This window comes from Pygocentrus nattereri, chromosome 10 (genome assembly GCF_015220715.1).
Source record: "Pygocentrus nattereri isolate fPygNat1 chromosome 10, fPygNat1.pri, whole genome shotgun sequence".
Classification (NCBI taxonomy): Eukaryota; Metazoa; Chordata; class Actinopteri; order Characiformes; family Serrasalmidae; genus Pygocentrus; species Pygocentrus nattereri.
Window position 1 is genome coordinate 15,904,070 of NC_051220.1, and position 27,032 is coordinate 15,931,101.

The 27,032-nt window shown below is 40.0% G+C and overlaps 2 protein-coding genes across 4 annotated transcripts in view; both read left to right on the forward strand.

The window, feature by feature from the left end:
• Nucleotides 1-367: 367 nt before the first annotated feature.
• Nucleotides 368-12,976, forward strand: mis18bp1 (MIS18 binding protein 1). Its single transcript, XM_017684734.2, has 18 exons — nucleotides 368-558; nucleotides 1,604-2,201; nucleotides 2,391-2,504; nucleotides 4,233-4,349; nucleotides 4,454-4,773; nucleotides 4,999-5,075; nucleotides 5,287-5,408; nucleotides 5,493-5,583; nucleotides 5,708-5,817; nucleotides 6,022-6,191; nucleotides 6,339-6,420; nucleotides 6,520-7,519; nucleotides 8,257-8,426; nucleotides 9,849-9,988; nucleotides 11,434-11,576; nucleotides 12,133-12,211; nucleotides 12,351-12,396; nucleotides 12,536-12,976. The coding sequence occupies exons 2-18, from the start codon at nucleotides 1,628-1,630 to the stop codon at nucleotides 12,643-12,645; spliced, it is 3,465 nt and encodes a 1,154-aa protein (XP_017540223.1). The 5' UTR covers nucleotides 368-558; nucleotides 1,604-1,627; the 3' UTR covers nucleotides 12,646-12,976.
• Nucleotides 12,977-15,812: 2,836 nt separating this feature from the next.
• The window catches only part of heatr5a (HEAT repeat containing 5a), a 41,301-nt gene continuing 30,081 nt past the window's right edge, over nucleotides 15,813-27,032 (forward strand). For 2 of the 3 annotated variants that reach the window (XM_017684724.2, XM_017684727.2), the window contains exons 1-9: nucleotides 15,813-15,959; nucleotides 17,014-17,220; nucleotides 19,904-20,115; nucleotides 20,518-20,626; nucleotides 21,485-21,634; nucleotides 21,827-21,998; nucleotides 24,322-24,479; nucleotides 24,857-25,106; nucleotides 25,309-25,464. In XM_017684724.2, coding sequence (XP_017540213.1) covers nucleotides 17,095-17,220; nucleotides 19,904-20,115; nucleotides 20,518-20,626; nucleotides 21,485-21,634; nucleotides 21,827-21,998; nucleotides 24,322-24,479; nucleotides 24,857-25,106; nucleotides 25,309-25,464 — 1,333 coding nt within the window. In that variant the 5' untranslated portion in view covers nucleotides 15,813-15,959; nucleotides 17,014-17,094. Of the gene's footprint in view, nucleotides 15,960-16,021; nucleotides 16,154-17,013; nucleotides 17,221-19,903; nucleotides 20,116-20,517; nucleotides 20,627-21,484; nucleotides 21,635-21,826; nucleotides 21,999-24,321; nucleotides 24,480-24,856; nucleotides 25,107-25,308; nucleotides 25,465-27,032 lie in introns of those variants that run through there. The other variant, XM_017684725.2, reaches the window with a different exon arrangement.

Genomic DNA, 27,032 nt, shown 5'->3' on the forward strand with positions numbered 1-27,032 from the left:
TTTATATCTTTACCGTAAACTGCTGTAGGCTAAATAAGCAGATATGTAAATTTGTTGTTTTTTCCACATCACAAAAACTCTATTTAAAATGGGTTGTTGCGCCTTAGTTTCTCTGTCCAGACCGTATAGACTGGAGCGGGAGAATTTTATTTAAAGCGTTAACAATATTTACACACCGCATCAAATTATTTTCAATAAAGTCTGGAAAATTCAATTTCAAAGCCCTTTAAGAACTTCTTTTGATAGAGTTGGACATTCATTTCATTAAAACGCGTTTCAAAAGAATCGATTCAGTAAAACTGAATCATGAAAACATTTCTCCTTCCTCAGCAGCGGAGATGACGTCACCAGTACGTGGTGGGGAAAATTCAAACGACGCGGTCTCCGTGAGATGACCGAGTAGAGAGTGGAGCCGCTGCAATTCGGAGGAAATTCTGTCACCGTTTTATTAAAACATTAACAAATGTTTCGCAGTCGCTTATTTTACAGTATAGAGGTAACTAACACGTATCCCAGCTGGATTTGTTTTTTGTAGTAAGCGTCCGTTAGGCTGAAAGGGTAAGTTTACTGTGTGGATGTTTTTAACCAGTTGGCTAACGGCGTCGACTGTTAAACTTAAATCTGCAATGGTCGACTTTGTAGTTATTTTTCGACCATTTTTTGCTTCGTTGTGTTGTGATAATGTGATCGACTCCTTGCTGTCCAGTGACAACATTTAACTAATGTTAACGTTAGGTAGCTAGTTAGCTAGCTAAACCTATATGGCTTCCAGCGTCGTAATACATTTTAGTAACTTTAACGTTAGTGCAAAAGGTTTGCAGAAGCACAAAGTAGCTGAGGATTTAAACAGCTGAATTAATGTGATTGTGTCTCATTTGTATAGTTTATATTGTTCTGAATAGAGTTTGTCCTGTTTTTTTTTTCTCAGCACAGATGACAGTGTGGTGGGGATTCCCGTAACGTTAGCCAAGTTAACCTAACGTTAGCTCATTTTCCCGTAAACATAAAATATAGCCAGGCCTACAAGTTCAGTTAGCTAAGCTAACGTTACTTGAGGTAACAAGATACTTGCTGAAGGTAGATAGTTAAGTAGTTATTTATATTAACTAGCTGAATTTTATTGTCTTAGATGTGTGAATAGCTCAACTTAATTTTACAGTTGCTTATGCATGTGTTTATTTTTCAACCTTCTATCTAGCTGTGTAAGACTAAGTAAACTTAGTGTGAATCTGTATGAGTTCTCAATCACCTTTCTCTCACTACAATACCCACCATGCATCTGCCATACTCCAATCCTAACTGCTAGCTCCTGGGCTAGACACCAAAATGTATCAGTCGAGCAAACCAGTATGAGTTATGCAGCACTTGGTTCAGTTTTTTTTTTTAGGGATAATTCATATAAAGAATTAGCAAGCTAGAATGAATAGGTAAGTAGGCGTGTTCTTAACAGATGTAGCAATGGTGAAATACGTATTTTCATTTTGTACAGACTGTACCTGATCATGGTCCAAATTTTGAAGACCTCTGATCTATACCGTACATGGCCTCTAAATTGAAAAATGGCCCCTTAATTCTGCTTTTTCTGTTCTCAACCTTTTGGCAGGACTGATGAATTATAGAACTCTGAATGATTGGGTTTGGCCACTTTACATCCAAGCAGATGTATCATTCACCACCAGAAGTTTATCACGGCACTCCTGTCCGACAGTCTGCAAGGACGGGCCATGATCACATTGTGGCCCCAATGTCAGATATCACTGTGCCAACAGGCAGAACTAGACCTCGGGCCACCTTAGTACTGAACTCGACAGTGCAGCATGCAGTGGAGTCTGGTCCACACATTACATGCGATCTGAGCAGCATCAACGCTACAATGGAAGAGCACCAAGCAGCATCTGTTCCTGCACCCAGACTGCTCACTGACACACCAGCCAAAGTGTTTGCTAGGCTAAAGGCAAAGGTTCAGCTGCAGAACCTCAGGGAGCGCAAGGAAGATGAACAAAACGTACAGATGGATAAAAACAACTCGCTCCACCTGAAGATGCAGCAGTCACAAGTTGAAGATACCGTCCAGGAAGGCCAAGAAACATATGTGCTCACACTTTCGCCTCCTAAGTCCCAGAAGATGACTTGGCAAGTAGGAGACCTGCCACCAACTGCAGACCCTGGCATAAATGTGGATGAAGATCGAGAAGGGAAAGGTAATGCTGATTCATTTTATGATTAGTTACATGTCATTCCCTTTGTCTAATATGTCTATTAGAGAAGCCTTTAAGCCTGATGATTGTTCTTTTTTAATAACCGCACAGGTTGTGATTAATTTGTCAGTTCTATCTGTATGTGTTTTTATTTATTTATTTATGTATTCATTTATTTTGGTTTTTTATCAGAGCCAGTTATTCTGCTGGAGAGGATGCCTGCTGAGGAGGTATTCACACAAATGAAAACACGGCAGAAGAAGATGGAGATGAACAACGTAAGGACTTCCAAGGATCTAAACAGAGGTATGTGTATGATCGTTATGACTGTTCTTTAGTAATAAGCTTAGGAAGGACAGTGAGGCAAGGGAATGTGTGCATGTTGTAAAGGTTTTTAGTTTCAGCTCTGCATGCTGTATCGTTTAGTATGATATTCTATTAGCCCATGATCACTGGTTAACTGCTGGATTTCAGTTTATATAAGGTCATATGATAATCACACATGGTTAAATATGTCTATGTGCAAAGCCATGTATGTATTAAGATATGCTCTTTAGAGCTCACTTATTTCAAAACTGCTGCTCAGATTTGTGTGGCATTGTAGCATCACAATAAGAGACTGTGAAATCCAAAGATAGTAAAGATGTAAAACTCCTGAATCTAGAATTAAAGAAACAAATTTCTTGCACTTATTCTTCTTCTGGGTTAGCCAGTAGAATAGTGGCAAAACAAGTGCAATTCTTATAGCTGGTATTGCCATTTTTAATTATATCCCTCCAAACTTGTGTCCGGTTAGTCAGAATCATTTATTTTTTTGCTGGCAGTATTTTTTTGACAAATTGTGCATAATTCATCTGTATTCGCTAAGCATTTTTACATATTATTGAATGCATTTTAATTTGGTAAATGGTGAAGAGGATATTTGGTTATGAGCCAGTCAGCCTTCCAGAAGGAGGCACTCACTGTACTTTTCAGAATGATTTGTATGTTGTCTTTTCAGGTAAAAGTGGGCAATTATGTCATCATTCGCTTTTCAGAGCATATCATGGATATCATCAATACTTGAAAAACACTAGCCACGTTCATATGCAGTAATACATGCAATAAACTGTTAATAATCCAACTAATAGCTCAGTTGATTTAAGTGTCCACCTAACATCCTCTCACTCTTCTTTAGTATGTGGCGTACATTTTTCTGAGTGCCAACTGAAAACTCATCTCACATGATGTTCGTTGTCATGGTAACATTCACTCTAAGTGGTACTCTTCACATAAGCATCATTTTGGATAGGATTACTTGTAGTGAGCATGTAAACGAAGATTTCCTATTAGATTGTTGTATAGAGTGAGCATATAAACAACTCTGTCTTATTCTGTAATCAGAATGTATTCAATCGAATTGGCAAAAATCTTTATTATAAAACCATTTTTGTGTTATAGTAATAACTGTAATTGCATATCGTCAGTGATTGATGGCGATGGGTAACAGGTGATATTTGCAGTTTCTGGACCGATTTACCGTTTAAATATCTTGTATTCATGTTGCGAATTTCGGGTTCACATTCCTTGGAGAGATGTGTGGTTGTCTACAGGATCAGAAAAAGTAATGTTATAATAAATAATATGTGCATAAAATGTTTTATCCCCTTTTACTTTTAAAACACTGGGTTATTAAGGGATCTTCTAAAGCTGCTAGGCTGCTGTATAGTAAATTCCCCTTGTCTCTGCTGCAGGTAATTTACTGTCTGAGTAAAAATGATGCAATCGAAACAAAGTTTTAACTAGAAAATATGCTAGTTATTTATTATCCAGGCCTAATATCGTGTCATGACACTGTCTTGAAGTATTGTCATATATTTTTGCAATATCACCCACCCCTACTTCCAGAATCAATATTTATACTTAAGTCAAGCCATCATTTGGCTCACTGTTTTGTCTGTATTGTTTTGTTGTACTGTACTTGCTTTTGTGACTGTTTCATATAATTTAAAATTTATGAAATCATCAGTAAATAATGCTTACTGTATTTTCCAGAGCCTTATGTTTTGCTGGAGTGCATGTCTTCTGAAGAGTTATCTGCTCCATTGGGACAGTTGAAGCAGCTGCAAGTTATGAATCGTGTTTGCAAATCACAGCATGTCAGAAACAAAGGTAACTTATTTGAAACAAATACATTATTGTTTGGAATAAAGAATGAAAACTAAATTATTCCATTAACATTATCAGTCATGCTTCTCAATCTTGCTGAATTGTAGGCTGTCGAGGTGTATTTAGTGATATGAGTTTAAAAGATGATCTAGAAGATGAAGCTGAGGTGGACGAGAGTGGTACAGTGAATGATGGCTGCACCCAAGTTCTGTGCCACGCCAGTCAGACAGAGCCACAAAGACCCAAACATGCAGCTGGTATCCAAGGTGGACCACCCCCTCAGGCCTTTCATAGAGTAATGGACGATTCTCTCCTACAACTTTCTCCTCGCATCCTGATACCTCGAAAGCAAGCTGCGGTCTTGAAGTCCAAACAACAGAACAAAACGGAAGAAATGGATAAAGGTCAAGATGCAAGGAACACTGAAGTGAGTAATGAGCATCAACCTCTTCTTTGATTGGCATTTGGATGACATCTAATCCAGTTTATTGGTTTTTAATCCAAGACAAACTTGGCAGTCAAAGATGGCTCTGGTTGTGATGTAATGCTCAAAATATGAAAATAAGCATTTTATGAAATGCAGTAATTATAATTGTTATCTAGTTCCTACTCGTTTCATCACAGTGCACAATTCTTTCTCCTGGATTTTTAGGTAGAGGGGATTCATTTAAGAGAATGGATCTTGAAGCTGCAACAAAACAAAGATCTTGTTGTTGATGGTGTTCGCTTGTAAGTTAATTAATCTTGTAGAAGATATTCTGTCATGCATCTCATCCTAAGCAAATAAGGTCATGAAAATGAGAAAGTGCATGCTTATGTTTGTGTATGAAATTTATAGACTTTAAGTAGTTGTTTCTACTTAATTGCAAATGAATCTGTGAAGGTAAAATTGTGTCCAGCTATATTTTCCTTAGACTTTGTTTACATATTTTCTACATAGAGACAACAAGATACCTTGGCACAGTAGCTGCATCACTGAACGAGTTTCGAGTAATGTGGTTAAAACTGCATCTGGCAGTACTTACGTTCTTATTGGAAAGATGTCACATTACCACAACTCCTGTAAGTGCAACTGCTATATTAAGCTGTATTAAGGCTGAATTTATTCTATAACTCAGTGCTTTCTTAATCTAATTTTCTTTGCAGCTTTTCCTTTGTGGTTTTTGAGGAAGTTTCATTTTGGGTTTCCGGAAATGTGGAAGGAATACTTGAATACATTTCTGGCTGACCGGGAAGGGTATGTTCATTATGAATTTTGTGTTGTCTCTATGTTCTCTTTGCATTTTCTCGTGAAGTTTTTGGGAGGCTTGTTTGTTGCAAAATGACTGCTTAAGTAATACATTATAGATGGTTCATTTCAGGTCTGAAAAAAGTCGAAAGAGGATCAACTCTGCACCTTGCGAACAACCAAAGAAATGGCCCTCAAAAAAACAAATTTCCAAACCTCCGAAGGCTATGGACTCTGTAACCTGTGAGTATTTTGACTGAAAGAAGGTCAGCTTGGAATGATTTTTATCCTTTTAATAAACAAGTTTTTCAGTGCAAACCTAATTTAAAAATTCCATTTTTACATTGTCTTGAATACAGAAGAGGATAAATTAAATGTAAAAATGGATTGTGAATCTATAATTTTTCATGAATTTAATCAAAAATGCTAAAATGATCTTTGTTGCAGCTTTTGTTAGTCCTACTGGCAGTGTCCGACCTTATAGTGCAATGGTTTCCCGCAGTGGACGACTTATCAAGCCTCCTCTGGACTACTGGAGAGGAGGGAGGATTATTGTAGACTCTGATATGAATGTAACTATCCATGAGGATTATGCAACAGCCTCCATTTTATTAACGGTAGTGAATGATTGTCATTCTAAAATGGCCTTTTTTGTTTTTGGGTTGTTTGTTTTAAAATCCAATTCACTGACATTTGGAAAGTGATACTATTTTTCTGGTATTATAATTTGTATGTTTTTTTTTTTGTTTGTTTGTTTTTTTCAGCCAAAAAAAAACACGGTGGTAATTGCAAAGTCACAGACAAATTCAAAAGACAAGCCAGGTGTGTCCAAAGCTTCAGCTGAAGGTAACTTTAATCCTTTAAAATGCCACATATCATATATAATGTGATGATGATAACAGTGTTATGATATTGAGTCAACCAACATTTTCCCCTTCCCTACAGATGCACATGCTAGTGAAGAAGATATGTTGGCACCAAAGAGACGTGTCAAACAGCGTTCTAAGTGTCAAAAGACCCTTCAGGGAAACAAAACCTTGAAGAATGGTTCACAGGAGAGATCCTTGGATGCTAACTCCAATTCTGACCATGCAGTAACACAGCCCACTACTCAGCAGACACAGCCCGACAAGATATATTTGAGGAGAGGTCGGTCCTATTCTAGAGGAAGAAATTCTACTCGCTCAGAATGTGAAGTCGCTGAGATTGACTCAGGAACATCTGCGGTGGGTTCTGTGCTTGGTCTGCATACTCAGTCATCGGCCGAAGATGGTCCACTCCAAGGCTGTAAGAACGGACAGCAAACCAGGCTTATAAGGAAGCCTCTCAAGAGAGTAATTCAGAGTGAGCTACTCTCAGCTCCATTCTCTGACTCTGATGATGGCAAATCTCGCACACGTTCCAGAGTCCGGAATAGCGCAATTTCAAATGATGCATTCACTCCTCCTGATGTTCAAAAAGCACCAAAAGCAGGCCGTAAAGGCAAACAGGTTCTGCCTAAACCTTCCACTTCGGAGGCAGAGGGTCCTGGCTTACAAATACAGCAAGAAAAAATAAGAAATTTTGAAAAAAGTACTCGTAAACGAAGAGTTACACAGAAATTTGATTCTTACATTTTGAATGCAGATGTTGACGCTGTCCTTTCAGAACTGGGAAGACGAGACAAAAAAAAGACACCATCCATGACAAGACAGAGAAACGTTTCAGGAGCTTCTGAAAGGTACACAAATGAACTGACTTCACCAGACAGCACACGTTCTGAGCAGTCAAAGGAGGTGGATGATACTCAACCAACTGTGCCTATTAACTCTGGTAAGAAACAGAAGGCATCAGTGAGAGGCAAAGCAGGAAACAAAAAGAATAGGCAAACCAGAAAACGCAGTGAGAGTGAGGAAGATGCGCCAGGTGGAAAATGGTCAGAGAAAGAACTTCAAAAACTTCATGAGTAAGTCAGTTTATGGTTAGTTACATGTCATTCCCTTTGTCTAATATGTCCATTAGAGACATATGTTGTCTATATTTATAATGATAGATCAGTACAGGCATTTAGTACTGTATTGAAAAGATAAGGCTGTCAAAGTTTTATTTATCCGAAGATGCACATAATGCATAAAAATGAGTGCCATGCAGTACAGAGCCACTTTCCAATTTTGAATCCACTTTCCAGTGAAACTGAAATAAGCATTTATGATTTAGTGGCTGAAGTGGTCAGACCCTCATGTTGAAATCACACACTTAAAATGAAGGAATGTTTCAGAATGTATGCTATATGTAAGCTCAGTCAGCCAACTGTTCCGTCTTTTGACAAGATCAAATAGGATCAAGAATTATATATATTCTTTTATACATCAAAGAATTTATAAATAGACTCATCGGTCAGGAGTTCAGTGCTGTGAAAAAGTATTGGCCTCTCACACTATTTCTCCTATATTTGTCACATTTAAAATGTTTCATGTCATTCAATTAAATTTTAAATGATCATTACATTTACTGAATATTCCTGCATTTACTAGCCACACACACACTAGGGGGCAGTGAGCACACTTGCCCGGAGCCAGTGGGCAGCCCTATCCACGCCGCCCGGGGAGCAATTGGGGGTAGAAGAAGTAGAAGAAATAGGGAAGAGGCAAATACTGTACATCTAAGAAGCTTGAAACTAAGCGTGTTTATCTTTCTCTCCAGGGCTGTAAATTCCTTACCCAAGCACAAGAGTGGCTACTGGGTAAATGTTGCATTAGTAGTTGGCACCCGCTCAGCTGAGGAGTGTCAGGAACAGTACACTGCACATTACCAAACTCATGCAAGACCAAGAAGAAAACAGAAGGAAAAGGCTCCTAAACCACATGAACCAGGTCATTATTTGACTAATAATAATACTGTTGTCATTGTTGTTGTTCAATTACATAGTAGTATACATGCTTGTTAGACTTTCTAATACCCTGTGTGTAATATTGTATATGCTGTTATAAATGTATCTCTCTCCATGGATCAGCACCTTATCGTGGTGGAGGGGTTTGCGTGCCTGAATGATCCTAGGAGCATCATGTTGTCTGGAGCAAAGCTCCTGGTAGGGTCTCCCATGGCAAATTGGTCCTAGGTGACAGGTCAGACAAAGAGTGATCCAAAATTCCCCTATGAAAATAATGAAAGAACGGGACTTGTGTACCCTGCCTGGATCAGGGTTACCGGGGCCCCACCCTGGAGCCAGGCCTGGGGGAGGGGCTTGCCAGCGAGTGTCTGGTAGCCGGGCGTTAACTCATGGAGCCCGGCCGGGCCCAGCCCGAAGGGGTTACATGAGTCCCCACTCCCATCGACCCACCACCAATGGGAGGGGCAGTAGTAGCGGTTCAGTGCTTTGCGGAAACCGGCGGGCAGGTGTGGGCTTTCTCATAGCCCCTCGACTCTGTGCCTGTATGTTGGGGTTTTCTCCGGTGGACGAGAGGGTAGCTTCCCTATACCTTCGGGTTGGGGAACGGGTCCTGACTGCTGTCTGTGCTTATGCACCGAACAGCAGTTCAGAGTACCCAGCCATCTTAGAGTCCTTGGGAAGGATGCTTGAAAGTGCTCCTCCTGGAGACTCTATTGTCCTACTGGGGGACTTCAACGCTCACGTGGGCAATGGCAGTGTGACCTGGAGGGGTGTGATTGGGAGGAATGGCCTCTCTGATCTGAACTAGAGTGGTGTTCAGTTTTTGGACTTCTGTGCAAACCACAGTTTGTCCATCACGAACACCACGTTTGAACACAAGGATGTCCATAAGTGCACATGGCACCAAGACACCCTAGGCCGCAGTTCAATGATTGACTTTGTAGTCGTGTCATCAGACTTGCGGCCATGTGTTTTGGGCACTTGGGTAAAGAGAGGAGCTGAGCTGTCAACTGATCACCACCTGATGGTGGTGGGGGAAGATGCCGGTCAGACTGGGTAAACCCAAACGTATAGTGAGAACCTGTCAGATTGATCTTCAACTCAAAACTCCGTCAGAACTTTGACCAGGTATCGGGGGAGGTGGGGGACATTGACTCAGAATGGGCTATGTTCCGCTCCTCCATTGTTGAAGCGGCTGACTGTAGCTGTGGCCGCAAGATAGTAGGTGGCTGTCGGGTTGGTAATCCTCGAACCCGGTGGTGGACACCCCAGGTGAGAGATGCTGTCAAGCTGAAGAAGGAGTCCTACTGGGCCTCATTGCTTAAGATGCTGCCCCCGCAACCCGAACCCCGGAGAAGTGGAAGATGATGGATGGATGGATAAATGTATCTCACTTTGTTTACAGGAGAGGAAACGGCTCAAATCACTGCAAAGGTTGGAACACTAAAGAGAAAGAAACAGATGTGGGAGTTCTTGGATAACATGTCCAAAGATGATCATGATGATGTCTTTGCTGGCTCACCAATGTGCAGTAAACAAATCAAGGTGAATAGACCATGCTCTCCTGGTTTTCAGTTTCATTCCAAAATGCTATATTGATTTTTAACAAGAAAAGGTTTGAATAACAGCTGATGTGTAACAAACACACATTAAGGATAGGCAGTAATGCCTGTTTTAATATCTTCAAACCTTCTTCATATATTAGTGAGGGGCTGGGGGAGTGGGGTAGTAAGTGACCTAAAAGCATTTATAATGCATTTTTACCATTTCTTGCTACGTTATTTCAAAATCAAAAAGCGTAGTTGGCTTTCATGGTCACTAAATGTGAATGCAGTGTATCATTTTCTAGACATCATTCAATAAATGTGAACAGTTGCTAAAAGTTAAACAATGCTGCAAACTATGAGAGAGGGCCTAGTTAGCATTAGCTAGCATAAAAACACATCTGTTTGTCAGAGAACATGTTTGTTTGATTCTGGCTAATTAAAGCACAGACGCAAGTTTACGTAATTAAAATCACAGGTGAGATCAGGCAGTTGTCATTGAAGGAATTAATTAAGTAGGGCTTCTACAGCTCTGTGCTGTTCATGCAAGTTAAAGATTAGGATGTACAGCTGGAGACAGACACAGTAACTTGCCCAATTTGTCCTATCATACACAATTCTTGTTGCTTCATGTTGGTACCATCATCTAGTGGTGAATTCCAGGAACTGCCTATTTCGAATTTTTAGACTTCCTCGGAAGAGAAACAAACGAGAGTGATGGTAAACAGAAACTGAAGTAGCAGGTGTATTGCTGTGTTACTGCAAGGTGTTAATAAGTAGCATTCGACAAGCTGAGCATATTCTGGCCAGACAGTTTTATATTCAGCCTCCCTTTTTCAGTCACCTTTGTTAACGCTGTGCTAATGCTGGTTCTTGATTAATTATCAAGATTCTCTTTCTGCTGTTCTGCATAGACTGCATCTAAAGTAGTAAAAGATGTTTGCTCTTAATGGCTGAACTGCTCTTCTGGCTCTAAACACATCTGATCTTCAGTGTTGGAAGAGTTGTATTTTTATCATTCTATCTTTTTTTTTTTTTTTTTTTTTTTTTTTCACCCCATTACAGTGATAAGCCTCACCAATTAGCATTATGCAAACAGCCTGCTGAAATTACGCATACTTTCCTTAAACCACATCAAGTTGTTAAGCAACTGTGTTTACTTATGTGGTTACTGGAATTTAATGTTTTGCTGTTATACCTACAAACATCTACAAAAGTACAGCCAAAATTCAGGCTTCCACACGGCTGCTCCCACTGCTGTTTTTAAAGCCATTAATTGTACATATTATCTGTGTAGTCTGTAATGTTTGACCCTTACTTGGGACTAGCTGAGTTCTGTGGTTTATGCTGAGGGGAAAGTGGAAAATATGTAAATGGTACACTGGAAGAAAAACTAACAAGATCAGTTGTACTGATTTGTTTTTGTTCTGATCTACATGAACGCAGTTGCCTGTATGGTCTACAAATGGAGATGAGCCAGACTTCAGCCAGCTACAGAATCCGCAGACCCCCAGCTCGAGCATCTCCTCAACAGTGAAAACTCCTAAATGTCTGCACATTACTCCAGGAATGCTGGGGTCTGTTAATAGGTAGGCTGTCCTACATCATCGTCAAAATCAGTGTTTTCCTATAGGCTATAGGGAACATCACCAAGAGGCTTAAGTTTGGTTTAAAAAAAAATAAAGAAGAAATGTGCAGTTTCTGAGTAGAAGGACTTGAATAAAATTAAAACGCAAAAGATACAGCTTTGTTTTCTTTACAAGAAAACAGGACTAAACTTAAGGTTAGCTGGCTAAGCAAGACATCCTGCTTTGTGAGGCAGGACCCTGTGTTTTGGGAGTTTTTGGATATCTCCAGTCAAAGTACACAATATATAAGAGCTGGTTGTGTGTGTGTGTGTGTGTGTGTGTGTGTGTGTGTGTGTGTGTGTGTGTGTGTGTGTTTCTTTTATTTATTTATTTATTAAATCTGAATGTCAGATGCTATTACACAGAGATATGTATTCAATGTTTTTGGAATATGTAATTGGCATTTATGTATGGTTTTATCTTGTATGAAGGGTTTGCTTGATGTAGAACACAGCATGCTTAGAGGGATATGTCTCGGGTTGAAATTTGACAAAGCTTCTCTTGTTTTTGTTTTAAGGAACAACAATGATAAGTACATGTACCACCTACAGAAGGTCAAAAGGCAAGGCAACCATGGCAGAAAGCTCAGCCCCAAGGTGTGTATGAGAACAAACTATCAAATGTTCTTGGCCTGGCTAAGTTTTCTGTGATTTTAAAACGGAAAATGTGAATTATTTCTTGCTGTTTGTTTTGCTTGCGTAGGTTTAATAGTGATATATTTTTGTTCTTGAGCAGGACACTCCTACTCAATCAGTGAAGAAAACCATGAAGAGATGTGTTGGTATGTATACTTTTGCAATACAGAACAGTTATAGGTCAATTCATTCTGTGTCTCTGTCGCGTCTCATCATCATTATTATCTAATGCTTAAGATTAGCCCCAACCTTCAGATTGTCCTTTTATTATCGATCTCCTTACAGCTGAAGATGATAACTTTGTTGTGTGGAACATGCTGTCTGACAAGGATGTTCCGTCAGCAGGAGGTGATGAGGATGACGAAGAGGATGATTACTTCATGGAAGATTACTGAATAAATATTGCTTTTTTTTCTTTTCTTTTTTTTAACACAGTTAACAGTGTGCTTTTTCATCAGTTCTTTTTTACAGTGTGCTTTTTCATCAGTTCTGTAAGGCTGTTTTTTTTGTAGAGTTATAATGGAATGTTGGGATTTAAATCTGATTTTTATTTTTTTTATCATTGCTTAAGTGAAACAGTTTCAATTTTTTATATATTTGCAGTTGTCATGGGGGCATCTGATATTTGGATTTGTTCTGTATCATTAGACTGCATTTCAAAGTTGTGTTCAGAAAGATCTGAACTGTTATTGTGTATAATGTAAATAAAAATGAACAAACTGTAAACAAATTGTCATTGGTTTGTTTTTTTCCCCCTGTGTTTTATCAGTTGTAGCAAGCAGATACAAAGAAATGTTTAGGTAAATGCTCATATAGGTTACAGGTTTTGACAGTTTATTCATTGGCTTTGACACTGTAAAAGTAACAAAATAAAAATAAATGACCTTAAAGAGAAAAGTACCAAAAAACATGACTGGCCAAATGGAAACAAACTAAATTATAGAGACAAATAATGGTTGCTAGTCAAAATTGGAGCCTAGAGACACTGAGCCTTAGGGCAGGCCCCAGGGTCCAGCACTCCAGCATAAGCACATATTCCCAGTACCTAGGCCTCAGGGCTAAGGATCTATGTCCTATTGCATCAGTTCCAGTCCCTGCTTTCTAGCCGGAGGACATGGGCTCTTGGACAGGCTCTGCCAAACCTTGGAAACCTTGTAGTTTAAGCCATTTTTCATTTTTACTTAGTGTTGCTGTTTCTTTTAACACGGAGATGAAAATGTATTTGGGTTCAAGTAACAACCAACACTTAACAACCTGCTCAGGAAGTACTGAAACTAACCAGGCTACTTTGGTACTGCATAGAGACAAATTACATTCAAATGTTCTGGCATGGAAACTGTAAACAGCTAATCAAGAAGTACCTTACTGCAGTTTGCTCTTCAGTGTCCACTAGACTGACAGGATTACATTTCATTTAGGTTTCTGAACACTTCCAGTGACTCAATAATACAAAAAAATGGTCATTAGGTGGACTACCATTGACCTTCGGAGCACATACTGAATATACTTGCCATCACACATACATTTCATGTTGTTGAATGTTTCATTTGTAAGCTGTAGTCATGCTACAGTTTAATCACTGACCAATACTGTGCTGTATCTTTGTCCCTCTTGAGAAATGAAAGAAGCATTCCTCCTGACCATGAGTGTACACATCCATTAACTCTCTCTGCCTGTTCTTTGTAAGGCCAGTATCTGAGCTAGATTTTCCTTCTATTTCAAGCAGTGCATCCTAAAAAACTACTAATCTTCTAGCAGGTCAACCACTGACACCTTTGTCGTGACTGATGTGTATTGTTGTTTCCTGATGACACTGCTAAACCTATGAGGGTGTCTTGGCTGTGAATGGCAGCACATAGATTATACACATCAGAATATATGACATAATTGCAACTGAAATGGGGAAAGTGCCACAACAGTTTAGGTTCAGTTTTCGTTAGGAAATATGTGCATTAGTTTGTGTTGCTACTGTTGAAGTCTGCATACACATGGTATTTTTCTGCCCATGATGAGAAAACAGATTAAAGAACTTGTATAGCATAAACTTAAACTTCATATCACCTGTTACGCATCTTTGCCCAGAACCTTATTAGATTTGACCTCACTTTCCGAGGATGTTCTGCATGGAAAATGTAGGTGATGAGAGGTGAAGCTCCATCAGCTGAAAGGCCTTTTGAATAGGTCTGTCATAATTTAAGACAGTGATGACCATGGCTACAACAGACTGTCTACCATGTTTGAGGCGGCATGTTTGAGCATTTTTGTGCTCAATATAAAAAGATTCTGCCATCTGCACACTTACTGCCTCTTATAAAACTGTGTAAAAGTGTACAATACATTAGGAGTAATGCTGTATATGAATGAAGCAAGCTACAAATCTCTAGCAAGTTATAAAAAGTGTAAAGTACATTAATGAAATACTGCACATGGATGAATCTGCAATAAGTCTCCTCCAGCAAGTTATAACTTGCTCAAGTGAGGAGAATGTTTGGCAGAGTGCTCATTTATGAAGGAAATTCATATGAACTAACAATTGGCCATATCCTAATTTATAGTGTTAAGCAAAATCTCACATAACCAGTTTTCCAGTGTGCGTGATTCCTTACCTAGTAGTTCTGTGTCTTATGATCCAGCTGCATCTCACCCATCATTTGATTACTCATCATTTAAGAGAAAGAAACGTCATTACATCCATTTTGCCATCTACCAACTGGGAAGCAGAACCGGAGTCCCTGTCCCACCAGACTCTGAACAGTCTGCCTCCTACAGATTCTCATTTACTGACTGGACAGTGATTCGTTTCATTTCTGGACTCACTGTCTGCCTCGCTGTTTCCTCCTAACTGTTACCTGTTTATTCATTTTGAACCACCCACTGGTGGTGTCTCTGTTCTGAGCGGCTCTCTCGATCTTCTTTTGTACTTGTTAACCATATTTATCTTTTTATTCAGTTTATTGTCACTGCTGTCTGACACAATATGTTGCAGTCTTTGTTCCAGCACTGGAACAGTTAAACGATAGTTTTTATATTGTACAAACTGTATGAGAATGGACTGAAGTTGGAATAAAAAAGAAAATGAAGTCCCGCTCTGTTACAAAAATGTCGGACATTTATTCGCCCTGAGACTTTTCTAGGCCAAATCACACAATTAATGACTTAAATCTTGATCTGACATTTTAATCTGATAATGCGTTGCTGAGGCCTGAACCACAGGTGCTGTTCAGGTCCGTCTCTGTCTCTGAGAACAGGTTGGGAAAAGTAGAATTTTGGGAAAAGTTGGGAAAAGTAGTTTGTGAAGAACTTAAATGACGTATCACTTTCAACAAGTCCACATTTTGGCCCTGTAGGTTGTAAAACTCGGGGTGATGCTAACAGTGTGATTCAAAATGTGTACGAACTACAAAATGATCAAGCAGAAGGTTTGCAGAAGACGATGAGCTTTGGGGGATTCCAGAGGATTCCCGTCACGCACAGCTCGAGGAATGAATCCTCTCCGGCAGATTTCCCCCTGGCGGTCATGCTGGGAGCGAGAGGCTTTCTCTGCTCGCTGTCTCTCGCCTCTCTCAGTTTGAAACACACTTTCACCCTGGACATATGCTGTCTTCACTGGTCGTGTTTGATGGGATTACGGATGTAAAGAGAATTGTCTTGAATGCAGAAGTTCTGTCAATATATCGTCCCCCAACAGAAGTAGTCATATATCTGGCAGGTAACAGATCTTCTCCTCCTGTTGGTGTTTAATTCCCGATAAACAAAACCTCTGGCGCTAGCACGCTAACGCTTTAGCATTCTCCATCAGTTCCATGGGACTCGACTGACTATAACGACAGCTCGTCAGCTCTCTCGACGCAGCACAGCGGGTGTTGAATGTATGGTCAGTGCTAATCGCAACTGACTTGATAGGTAAACATAAACTTGTTTAGCTGACTTATTTACTGTAATCTTCCACTGGTATGTATGAATTTTCGTTAGATAAAACAACTTTTTTTCTTAGCGTGCTAGCTCGCTGCTATGTGGGCGTCTGAGGACGCAGCCATAATGTTAGACACTTGCATGAAAACACGAACTGTTCTTACTAAATTTGATATTTTTCCTTCGTTTAGCTGGTTCATAGGTGGCGTAAATAGGTTATGCTTTAACTTTTAACTTACTAGTGTAGCTTGTTAATTTTATAAAATTCTCCAGACAGACGAATTTTTGTTTGAACTGGTTGCTGAAAGAGTAGTAACTTAAGTTGGCTAGTTAACTAACACACCAGTGTCTTTACAGTCCCGGGCAGCTAACTAGAGCTCTTTCTTTTCTCTTGACTGCCTGTAATGCTGCTGTAATCCTGGCGTTTGTAGAGGGTTGTTTTCTTTCATTCAGTCCTTCCCAGTGGGTTTCGTGTGTTAGCTAGCGCTAATACAGTAGTGCTGAAGCTGTGGTAGTGAGCTCGGCAGACTGCATTATTCATAGCTGCATCAGATAAGTTTACATTTTGATTGCTCAGAAGGCCAATGTTTTAGGTCCCCTTACAGACTGTACTTCATGCTTTCAGAGGTGGGTCAGGGTTTTGCTTTGTATGTGAAACCAGAGATCAAGAGGATTTTTGAACCGTGAGTGTGACTGCAGCTTTATGCCCTAGGCAGTGTCTTTGACAGCTCAACTCCCTGATGTTTACAGAGAAAACCATTTATGGTAGAAATGCTGGTCTGTTCTGATCATGGTTTCATCTAAATCAAGATCTATGTATCTCTGCATCACATTCTGCTGGTCTCTTACAGGGATGATGCACTGAGGGCCGGTGCCAGAAGCTTTGACTCAGCAGGTCTGAGGTCAGTTGGTGAGCTGTACAGGGAAGGAGGATGGAGCAGGCCCACAGTCTGCTGCTGAATGAGGATGCCTGTAGCCGCCTGGGAGAGCACCAGAGGGCTGAGTTTGTCTTTGAGTGGCTACGTTTTCTGAAGAAGCTGCTCCCTGTTGCAGACAGGGTGAGTAGGGGACAATCAGGCTTGCCTGAACAATGAGCTTGCTGTTAGACAGAGTTGCAGAGTCTCTCATTCTCCCTCAAACACCCAGAGACGAGAGAGAACAGCCTGTTTTGTTGTCTGTTTTTCACTTTCTTCAAGCTTCTTCTCACTTCAGGACCTTCTGCTCTTCACTAAGACAGTTGTCTCTCAATCTGGCTGTGTGTGTGTGTGTTTGTTTGAGATAGGGAATGAGTTTACTTGAATTGTATCTTTTGTAATGCATATTCATTTCCCTTTTCATTGCAACATCATTTCTAGCCTTTTTTTTATGTCTGATGCAATTATGGCCAGGACCTGACAGGTGTGAGACCTGAAATACATTTATCATAGGCATAGATATTGCCTCTGTCTCATCTTAAAACCTGCAGTGTTAGAATGTAATGGTTGTAGATTCAGATTCTGTTGTACAGTTGCATTTGTTTATTCACTGACTTCAGCAACAACCCAGTGACATCAATTACAAGTAAATTCCAACACAAGTTTTCTGTTCTTTTCTATATACAAGGAAATGCATTTAAATTTCTGTTTGTCACAATCACCAGGATGATACAGATGGTCCACATGGATAAATGTATGACAAATACTTGAGAATTTACTTTAAAACAACCACAACACAGTAATAGACATTTATTTTGCAGTCTCCTCAGTAAAGCCTGACCAATACAGAATTTTTAAGACCAATACCGATTTCGACACTTGAGGATTAAAAAAAAAAAAGCTTTGTAAAATTGTGAAAATGGAAACAGTTGGCTGTTGTGGTATTAAAAAAAACCCCAACCTGAGTCCAAAAGGAGTTTTGCCAGTTTATTGGGAAAAAACGCTGGACAAAACCGTTTTTATGAAAATGAAGAAAATATGAAAAATGGAAATCAAGACAGAAAAATCATGCTAAATATAAGAAGTTTAACAAAAGTGACTAAAAATGAAAGAAAATTAGGCTTGAGAGCCTTTAGGGCACCCATCACCCCAGTAAACCTGAGTGTGTATTCGGGTTCGCTCTTTCTCCCATCTCCCAAGACAAAGAGTTCCCGCTTATGTCTCTAAGTCTCAACTCTCTGTGCTCCTGTTCGAACTCACCTTAAGGTTTTAACAAAAGAATTTATAACAACACTGCGTATCTGAAGTGATCTCCTTCACCCAATCAGCATTAGCCAGAGAGACAAGCACTCATCGTCAGGGTCTGCAGAGATGAACGACCCAACTGCACACTCAGGAAACTTACATTGTAATACACCTAAGAACATTGTAATGCATGATTTTTAAAGCTAAAGATGAAGTGTAATCAATGGAGGTGAAAGGTGTGTGGGTGTCTGTGTATGATGTGCAGACTTATTGGATGTATGTGTGTGTGTTGGATGTGCAGACTTAATGGAGCCTAAAGTTGTAAGTGACATCTTCCTGTTCCTTTGATAGAAACAGCCTTGAACATCGTAAAGATCTGTGCCTCCAGGCACAGAAACATCTAATCTAACTAATAACCCCCACCAGACAGACTCTCATCGTCAATAAGTGTCGAAATGTCGTCGGTTGGAGTGATAGTCGCCCCTATAATCTATGCATGGGTTTTCACGTAGGTATGTGTATGTCTGTGTGGGTGTGCGTATGTGTATATGTCTGTGTGTGTGTGTGTGTGTGTGTGTGTGTGTGTGTGTGTGGAGCTTCCCTCAAGCCAGACAACCTTGACCATCACACAAATAAGCTCTAGGCACAAAAGAACATCTTCCCAGTGGCCGATTATAAACTAACTTCTGTAATGACTATATTTCTAATTCTTTACTAACATTGAAAAAATTATAGTTTGGTGGGCAAGGTCCCAAGATCGCTTACAGCCTATATGTATATATAATAGAAATTTTTAAAGGCAGAATAAGTTAAACTCTATCGTTTAACCCCTCATTAACTTTCCACTGATCAAATAGCAGTAGCTAGCCTTGTGGATAATCTAATTTAACAGTAAAAAGTGTTGTAAGCTACTGTAAGGTAGAGGTCTGCACTTCCTCATGATTCATGCTGGACCCACAGAACTAATTTTCAGTTTTATGTGCAGTGGCAGGCAGGTAACCAGCCTACCAGTCCACTGCAGGCAGGAGTGGGATGAAGCATGCATGAAGAGAAAATCCGCAAATTAATAGGCTAAATAAAGTAGAATGATCACTAGAGCTTATGTAAACAATACAAAATAACAATAAAAAATTCAAATTAATGAAGTCGTTCTAAAGAGTTGTGAAGCAGCGATCACATGGACAACATGCACATTCTTTCATTTTAATAGAAGTGTGTCTTTAAGAACATGTCAGTTCTTGTGCTTTGAACTGACTCTGTAGCTTACAGGGATAGTGGGGTCTTCGGCCCGATGGCCACCCTAGCCAAGCAAAATGCCAAAAATAACCATTCTTGCTTTGTGTTTAGTGCGAATAAATGGTGTATGGTAAAGTTAATTCACAGTGACCCAGATGACCATGACTACCATGTTATTTCAGTACAGAATAATGTATTTGTGATTAGACTCTCAAATATTGGTTGGATGTGTGCGGGTGGGACCGGGCCAAAGCTATTTGTTTCCAGGCAGGTGATATCCGCTCACTGATTTATCAGTTAAGCTCTACTCTTCAGTAACAGCGTTGTGTTTGTGTGTGGGTGTAAGGCGGATGTGAAGCAGAATCAGAAGCGGCTGGTGGAGCAGCTGACGACCATTCTGACGGGCTCTCCAGGCCCTTCAACACGCTGGTTGTTGGCCCACTGTCTGGCTCTGCTCTACCGGGTAGGTGACTCCTTCACCTCCAGCCTCACTGTGGGCCGTTGCAATGATATCATCCGCAGCAAGGACGACTCACCCAGCTTCCTGCCCTCTCGACTGTAAGTACAGTCTGTCGCATGTCAGCCTCCTCCCACCCAGTCCTCATTATCCCATATGCACACACACACAAACTCTCTCAGGCATTCTCCCACACATCTGGCCTGCACTGAAAATGGGTTTCTGTGACACTTTCACTGCCTTGCCCTGATTTGTTGTCATCTGTGTGTCTTAATTGGTCACCATAGGGCCTCACATGAATTTCAGAGTAGAAGAACAGACAAGAGGACATACTGTATTTAAAAGCAGTTAAGATGAATCATGAAACATTGCTCAGGATTAAAAGCTGGTTACTGTAGCTATATTAGCATTCAACCACAAGGGCTTCCTGGATGTAAACTTCATCTTAATGACACCTATTTAATTCAGTAGCATTAACAAATGAAACCTATTTATGCTTGCAGCGCGGCCGTGGCCTGTCTGGGTGCTATGTATGAGCAGTTGGGCCGCCTGCTCATCAGCTCATTTAAAGAGACCATGGCGAATCTTCTGAAAGCCTTAAAGGGAGCGGAGGTAAGAATATAAAAGGTTCCGGTTATAGTGCCTGGGCCATTTCGCAGATTTGTTCCAGCCCTAAAGTGAATGGCATTAAATACTTATACGTAGAAGTTCTGCATAAATGAACAGTTAAGTTGAAACCACAGTCATTTAGAGTGCGTTTTGACGCAAAATGGATTGTGGAGAAACTTATCGGCTCTGATTTCTTTTAATAAAAATTAAATTAAGCTGCTTCTCTTTTGGTATCTGTCTTTTTTTTATTTATGTCATTGCCAGATATAACTTTAAATTAATACTCATGGCTTTTTTCAGTTACTTTTAAGTCACCTGTCTGTTAAGGACTTTGAGTTGCCACAGGTATGCCTTTTCTGAGATTTTATTTATATTGTTAATAATAGTAAAACAGCAATTTTACCACTGTAAGTTTGCTCTAGGTACCTTTTGCCTTTCAACAAGCTGCATGTGTCTGTTCGCTATGAATTGAGTTAAAAAAATCACAGGCCCAAACTATTGTGAAGCAGTGTCACAGGCAGCAAATTTATAGCTTTCTGTGAGAGAAGCATTAAATACTTTGAACATCTTATCAATCTATCGTTTCCTATCAGATTTCCCATTTCACATCAAACTCAGTTTATATCTTAACCATTTGATGATGCAAAAAATAAGTGGTCAAAATTAAATTATTTAAAATTTAAAATGATGTAGTGTTATGCAAAACCTGATCCCCAACATTTGTTGAAAGTATCTAGAACAAGAGGGAGTGGAATATAACTTCTAATGCACACTGAGGTTTAAGTAATAAAACATAATCTGTTCAAGTGTATAGATAAAAAAAAATTCAGAAAGTCATATTTTTTCTGTATGTGTTTCTAGTCTCAAGGGCGCTATGAGATCATGCTGTGTATAGAGAAGATTCTGAAAGGTTTGGGGGTGAGCGCAGTGCCCTGTCATAGAGACATCTTCAAAGCCACCCGCACCTGCCTCACTGACCGTTCTATGGCTGTTCGCTGTGCTGCCGCCAAGGTATTTTACCAGCTCATCATCTCCAGTGTCCTTAAATATGTACATCCGTTCACATTGATATTTTCATTGAGTGACATTTCTATTTCATGTACTGTATGGATAATAATTAAAGTATTCCTGGTGAGTGCAGTTTCTTTGTCATTTTCCATGTAAACTGGATTAGAGCGATATATGCTGTCTCTGTGTTGTCAGTGCCTGTTGGAGCTCCAGAGAGAAGCTGTATTCCTGTGGTCCACTGAGCTGGAGAATGTAGCCTCGCTCTGTTACAGGGCCTTTGAGGGCTCCAATTATGATGTACGCATTGCTGTTTCCAGACTGCTGGGCACCTTGTTAGCCTCTTCACTCGAGCCTAAACAAGCCATAGGTAGGTTGAGTTTATTAGTAACGCCTTACCTAGTTGTCCTGATTTTCAACCAAATTGGGCAAACAGAGCCTTTTTTATGTTAAGTGCTCTCTCGTTATGTTTCAAATACAAGCCAAACGCAAATACTCTAGCAAACCAAATAACCATGTAAAGTTGTTATAGGACTTATCCACCCTTTTCACACCTACTGTATTGGTATCACTGTATTGGTATCGGTGATGTAGATACCGATATCTGTGATATCTACTAACACTATAAAGCAATTTCTGACGTGTGCATGTGAGCCAGTAGATAGGCAGTGTGGGAAAGCAAGCGCCAGTAAAAATGCTAATGGAAGATTAACGGCAGTTTTAGACATGAAGACCACACTTACTTGGAACAGCTGAGCTGCTTCTTTCAATAATTACTCGTCTGCCTCTGTGTTGTCGCTTGCCATCTGAGGTCTGAGTTAATGTTACTGACAGAGCAGAAGGAACCACCAGACTCTCGGCATAATGATTTAGACCTTTAGTCTCAATTTATCCTTTAGCATAGCAACCCGGTAACTGGTCCTATGTGTCCACTAGCTCTGCTTGCATTGCACCTCCATTGGTCATCACTCAGCAACGTGATCTCACAGCCCGTCACTCTTAACAAAGCCAGAAAGAACACTTAGAGTTGCTGATACTGACAGCATGAATGATGGTGGTGTTTACTGAACTGACACTCAAGAGATGCAGCATAAGTAATCAAGACGCACAGATAAGACAAGTGACTTGAGAAATTTGGATGTGAAACAGCAATCAGCTCCGTTTTTGAGCCACAGAAGTTGCTGTGTGCTGATTTGTAAACACCACAGTTTTATCTGTATGCTGTTCAGGTCTGTTTTCAACTGTTTTGTGCAATAAAGATATTTTATGTTTACTAAAATTGTTAAACAAGGTTCTTATTACTAATTATTATATACATTAGTAAATGCTAAATATGTACAGTAAATGAACATAAGTATCTTTTAAATATAAGCCAACAAGAAAATGCCATCTACCCAAGCTGAGTGTTTTATTTGTGATGCAGAACATAGCTTTTACCAGAATAATTTTATTTACACATATAATTGTATAAATATCAGGACTTGTGCGTTCTATTGGACATCTAGGATAGAGTTAGTATCAGTATCAGTACTCTAATGGCTGATACTGAAGGATCAGGAATCAGTATCAGAAGGGCAAAAAGTGGTATCGGTGCATCTCTACCTACAACCTGTTAGACTGGCTCTTTGTAGCTTCACTATAAGACTGTACCTATCCAGGTCTCATTGGTGAGCTTATGGCCACTGCCAGGATTAGGGATGGGGTGATTACACTTTTTCTTTTCCAAAAGTGATACTGACATTGAAACCTTGAATATTGTCTGATACCAATCAGATACTTGTTTTTAAAAACCACTAAGGTTTAAGCACTTCTCTTTGCCGACGTCCACATCACAGTTTGTCTTTTTGTGACATTGCAATGGCTAAAGTACATTAAATTTTACATGTGCAATTTTTGAATAATTGTTATTCTAACATTTGGCACCTTGAAAGTACAAACTGGAGATGCTTAACATCTGAGTGTCATAGTCAAACAATAATAAGCATTACTTGAAATTCTCTTCTCATGATAGGCTAAATTTAGATTGACAAACCAATCAGGTTGCCACAATCCATGTGCTAAAATAAAACATGTCTTTGTTATTACTTTATTGCTTGTCTAACAAAAAAGATATGAATGTCTGTCAAGAGCTGTGGTGTGCTGTCAGAAAAAAAGGAACACATGCTCTAATGTTGATTTGGTTCAGACCATTGTAAAGGTGTATTCCCACCATCAGCAAACTTGGAAGTGGACCCAGACATAAATCTTTGACAGACCGCCATTCAGTTGTTCGGTGTTGACCTGAGTGGAGTTGTTCATACCTGTCAAAATAGACTGAGCTAAAGAAAACAATCAATAGGTCTGAACAAGGTGTGAAAGCATGGAAGAAATACACTGATAACATCACATCACGCAGACTAAGCGTATACTCTTTAAGGCTATATTTCTTACAGTGACTGGGTGGAATTTTTTTTCCCCCCTTCAAAATCTGATCTGGCGTTTTCTGCTGACATCCAACCCATACTGATATTGTCAAGACTACTACTCCCTGAATAAAAAAATCCTAATCAAACCTTGTTTCTCTGTTATTCATTTGTCCTTCTTCCCTTGTTTCACTTATATTTGCTAATGACTTTTCCTTTTTTTTTTAAATTTTTTTTTTTATTGCTTATCCTCATTCTTTCTGCGTTTCTGTTTCTTGTCTCCTCCTCCAGCCCCCAGGCCAGGCTCCAGGCGGAGCTGTCTGGAAGAGGTGATGGAGCTGGTGTCCAGTGGCTTCTTACGAGGGTGTGCAGGCTTCCTGCGTGCCAGTGGGGATCTACTGAAGGGCATGAACTCCGTGAGCCGAGATGTGCGCGTGGGCATCACACAGGTTGCTTTCTATCTCTGACCTTGAACCTCATATTCAGTCAGAGGAATATATGACAGCAGGAAACTGTTAGTAGCATGATGGTAAAGTGTCTAAAGAGTGTCATGTCATGTTAATTGTAACTTATTTGTAATATGCAGTGTTCTCATATACTGACTGAAAGCTACTGCAAGTTTTAAAGAAAACTAGTATTTGTAAGCAGGATAACACACCTGCATACATAAAAATTTCTTAACTCTTTAAATTTTCTAGCAGCTGTAGCCTAATTCCTGCTCTTTTGATGTGTTCTGTATTATATACTTTTGCTGCTCTCTGCACTCAACATCCATTAGAGCACATTAATTTGCATACGTTTGACTTTTTTTTGCTTCTTTCTTTAGGCGTGTGTGGTATTCATATCCACTCTGGGTGGAGCATGGCTAGAGGCACATTTCCCCTCCCTTCTGTCTCTTCTCATGGATCTGGTCTCTCACACGCGGGCTACGCAAAACCCAGTTGATGCTGTCTGCAGCCGACGCTGTGTCTCCTTCATCCTGCGAGCATCTGTAGGCAGCCTTCTGGGAGAGAAGGCCCAGATAGCAGCTGCCAAGGAGATATGCCAGGCCATCAGCAAACAGAACAGGGCTGTAGGTGAGTGTGAAAGTGAAGTGAAAGAAATATGATGGAGGGATTTTAGCTGGATACTGGCTCCTGCGGTTAATAGCAGGTGAGCTTGGGGTGTGGTATTTAGTTTTGGTTAAATTTACAGAGGTGGTTATAGATAAAAGAAGGTTATAGATAAAAGAAAATAAAGGAAAAGGCAGTAATCTCTCTTTGTGTATGTTTCTATCAGACATAGCATTGTGTGAGGGAAATGTAGAGACTCGAGTGAGCAACACAGATGTGGCGGCCAGTCAGCATGTGCTGGTGTGTGCCCTCCTGGAGCTGGGAAGTGTACTACAAGACCTGGGTTCCAGCGCCGCCCCTCTGCTGCATGACGCCAGCACAGGTCTGTCTCACACCCTGCATGAGCACACATTGTTTTTCCCAAGAAGAATCAGAAGAAAATCTGCGGTTTTGTTTCCAGCTTGAACATTGTTTGGGGGGGGGTGCTTTTGCTATATCTTTTATTTGACAAAGATTAAGCCTCATGCTTTGCTGTTCCCTTGGTTCCCCCAATCACTTAAGAATTTGGGAGTGCAAAGTGTTGAGAGACTATGCAATGACATATTCAGAAGCATCAGCAGGTGTGCTTACTGAGATACTGCTGCTTGTGGTGATGGTGATGGTTTAAAAAAAAAAAAAAAAAGCAGCACTTTATCTTCTGGCAGTTTTGAGACTGTGTCTAACTCAGAGCAAACAAAGTGGTCCCTAATCACACAGTTCAGTAAATATTGAGGTTTTAATTTGTTATTGTTAATTTGGCCACAAAACTGTAATTAATCTAACAAACTTTACCATACCATGCTGTGGTGCCACTTAGCCTGATTGTATGAGGCATCGGTGTTTTTCCGAAGACCTAAAGTTGTCTTGTCTGATGTGTGAAACCTGGCAGTGTAGTGTGAGGATGTCCTAAGATGTACACTGTACAATAGGTGGCTGTTTGTACAGGTATGATGTCTGCCAGCAGCAGTAAGTGTGTTCAGCCATGTTTATCAAGCAGTGACAGAAACACCAGTGTTGCTGGACGTTTTAAATGTTGTGTTCACTCACTGGCCACTCTCTCACACTCTTAGACATTCCCTCCTTGTTGGTCCACCTTGTAGATGTAAAGTCAGACATAGTAGCTCATCTGTTGCTAACACAGTTATGTCATCCTCTAGTCCTTCATCAGGACACTGTTAGCTGGATGTTTTGGTTGGTGAACTATTCTCGGTCCAGCAGTGACACTGAGGTGTTTAAAAATTCCTGCAGCACTGCTGTGTCAGTATCACTGCAGTGCTGAGAATGATGCACCACCCAAATAATACCTGCTCTGTGGTGGTCCTGTGGGGGTCCTAATTGACAGGGTAAAAGGGAGCTAGCAAAGTATGCAGAGAAACAGATGGACTACAGTCTCAAATGTTAGAACTTCACAGTGCTCCTATATAGTAAGTGGAGCTGATAAAATGGTTAGTGAGTGTAGATACAAGGAGGTGTTTTATACATGTGTGACTATTGTGCTGACATCTGTGTTGTTGCTTTGTTTTATTTCTGGATTTTTTTTTTTTTTACTTTGAGAAAAGTTGGTGATTTTTGCAGATACTCTCGTTGCACATCTTTATTCATCTGGACACGTTTGTTTCTAACATACTAGACTTGCCAAATGCACGTTTGTCTATGTAATGCTTCTTTAAATGTTCATTGTAAGGTAGATAGCGATAGATAAAATATCGGTGACATTTTGGGACATTTTTACAGTGAAAATATTTCTGACTCTTCTTCGGATGCTGCATCTCAGTGACCTCTCACCTTTTGTGAAGTTTTAGGGATTTTATTGGAACATAGTCGATAGGATATATAAATCTGTAAGCATCTATAAACCTGAAATTTTGTTGGATTTTGAGAATGAAATGGCCTAAAACAAGTGTGTCCAAT

Coding starts and splice junctions, on each gene's coding strand:
- mis18bp1 (XM_017684734.2), top strand. CDS start 1,628: ATGATTGGGTTTGGCCACTTTACATCCAAGCAGATGTATCATTCACCA. Junction 12,212..12,350: donor GCAGAAAGCTCAGCCCCAAG/GTGTGTATGAGA, acceptor GTTCTTGAGCAG/GACACTCCTACTCAATCAGT. Junction 12,397..12,535: donor AACCATGAAGAGATGTGTTG/GTATGTATACTT, acceptor ATCTCCTTACAG/CTGAAGATGATAACTTTGTT.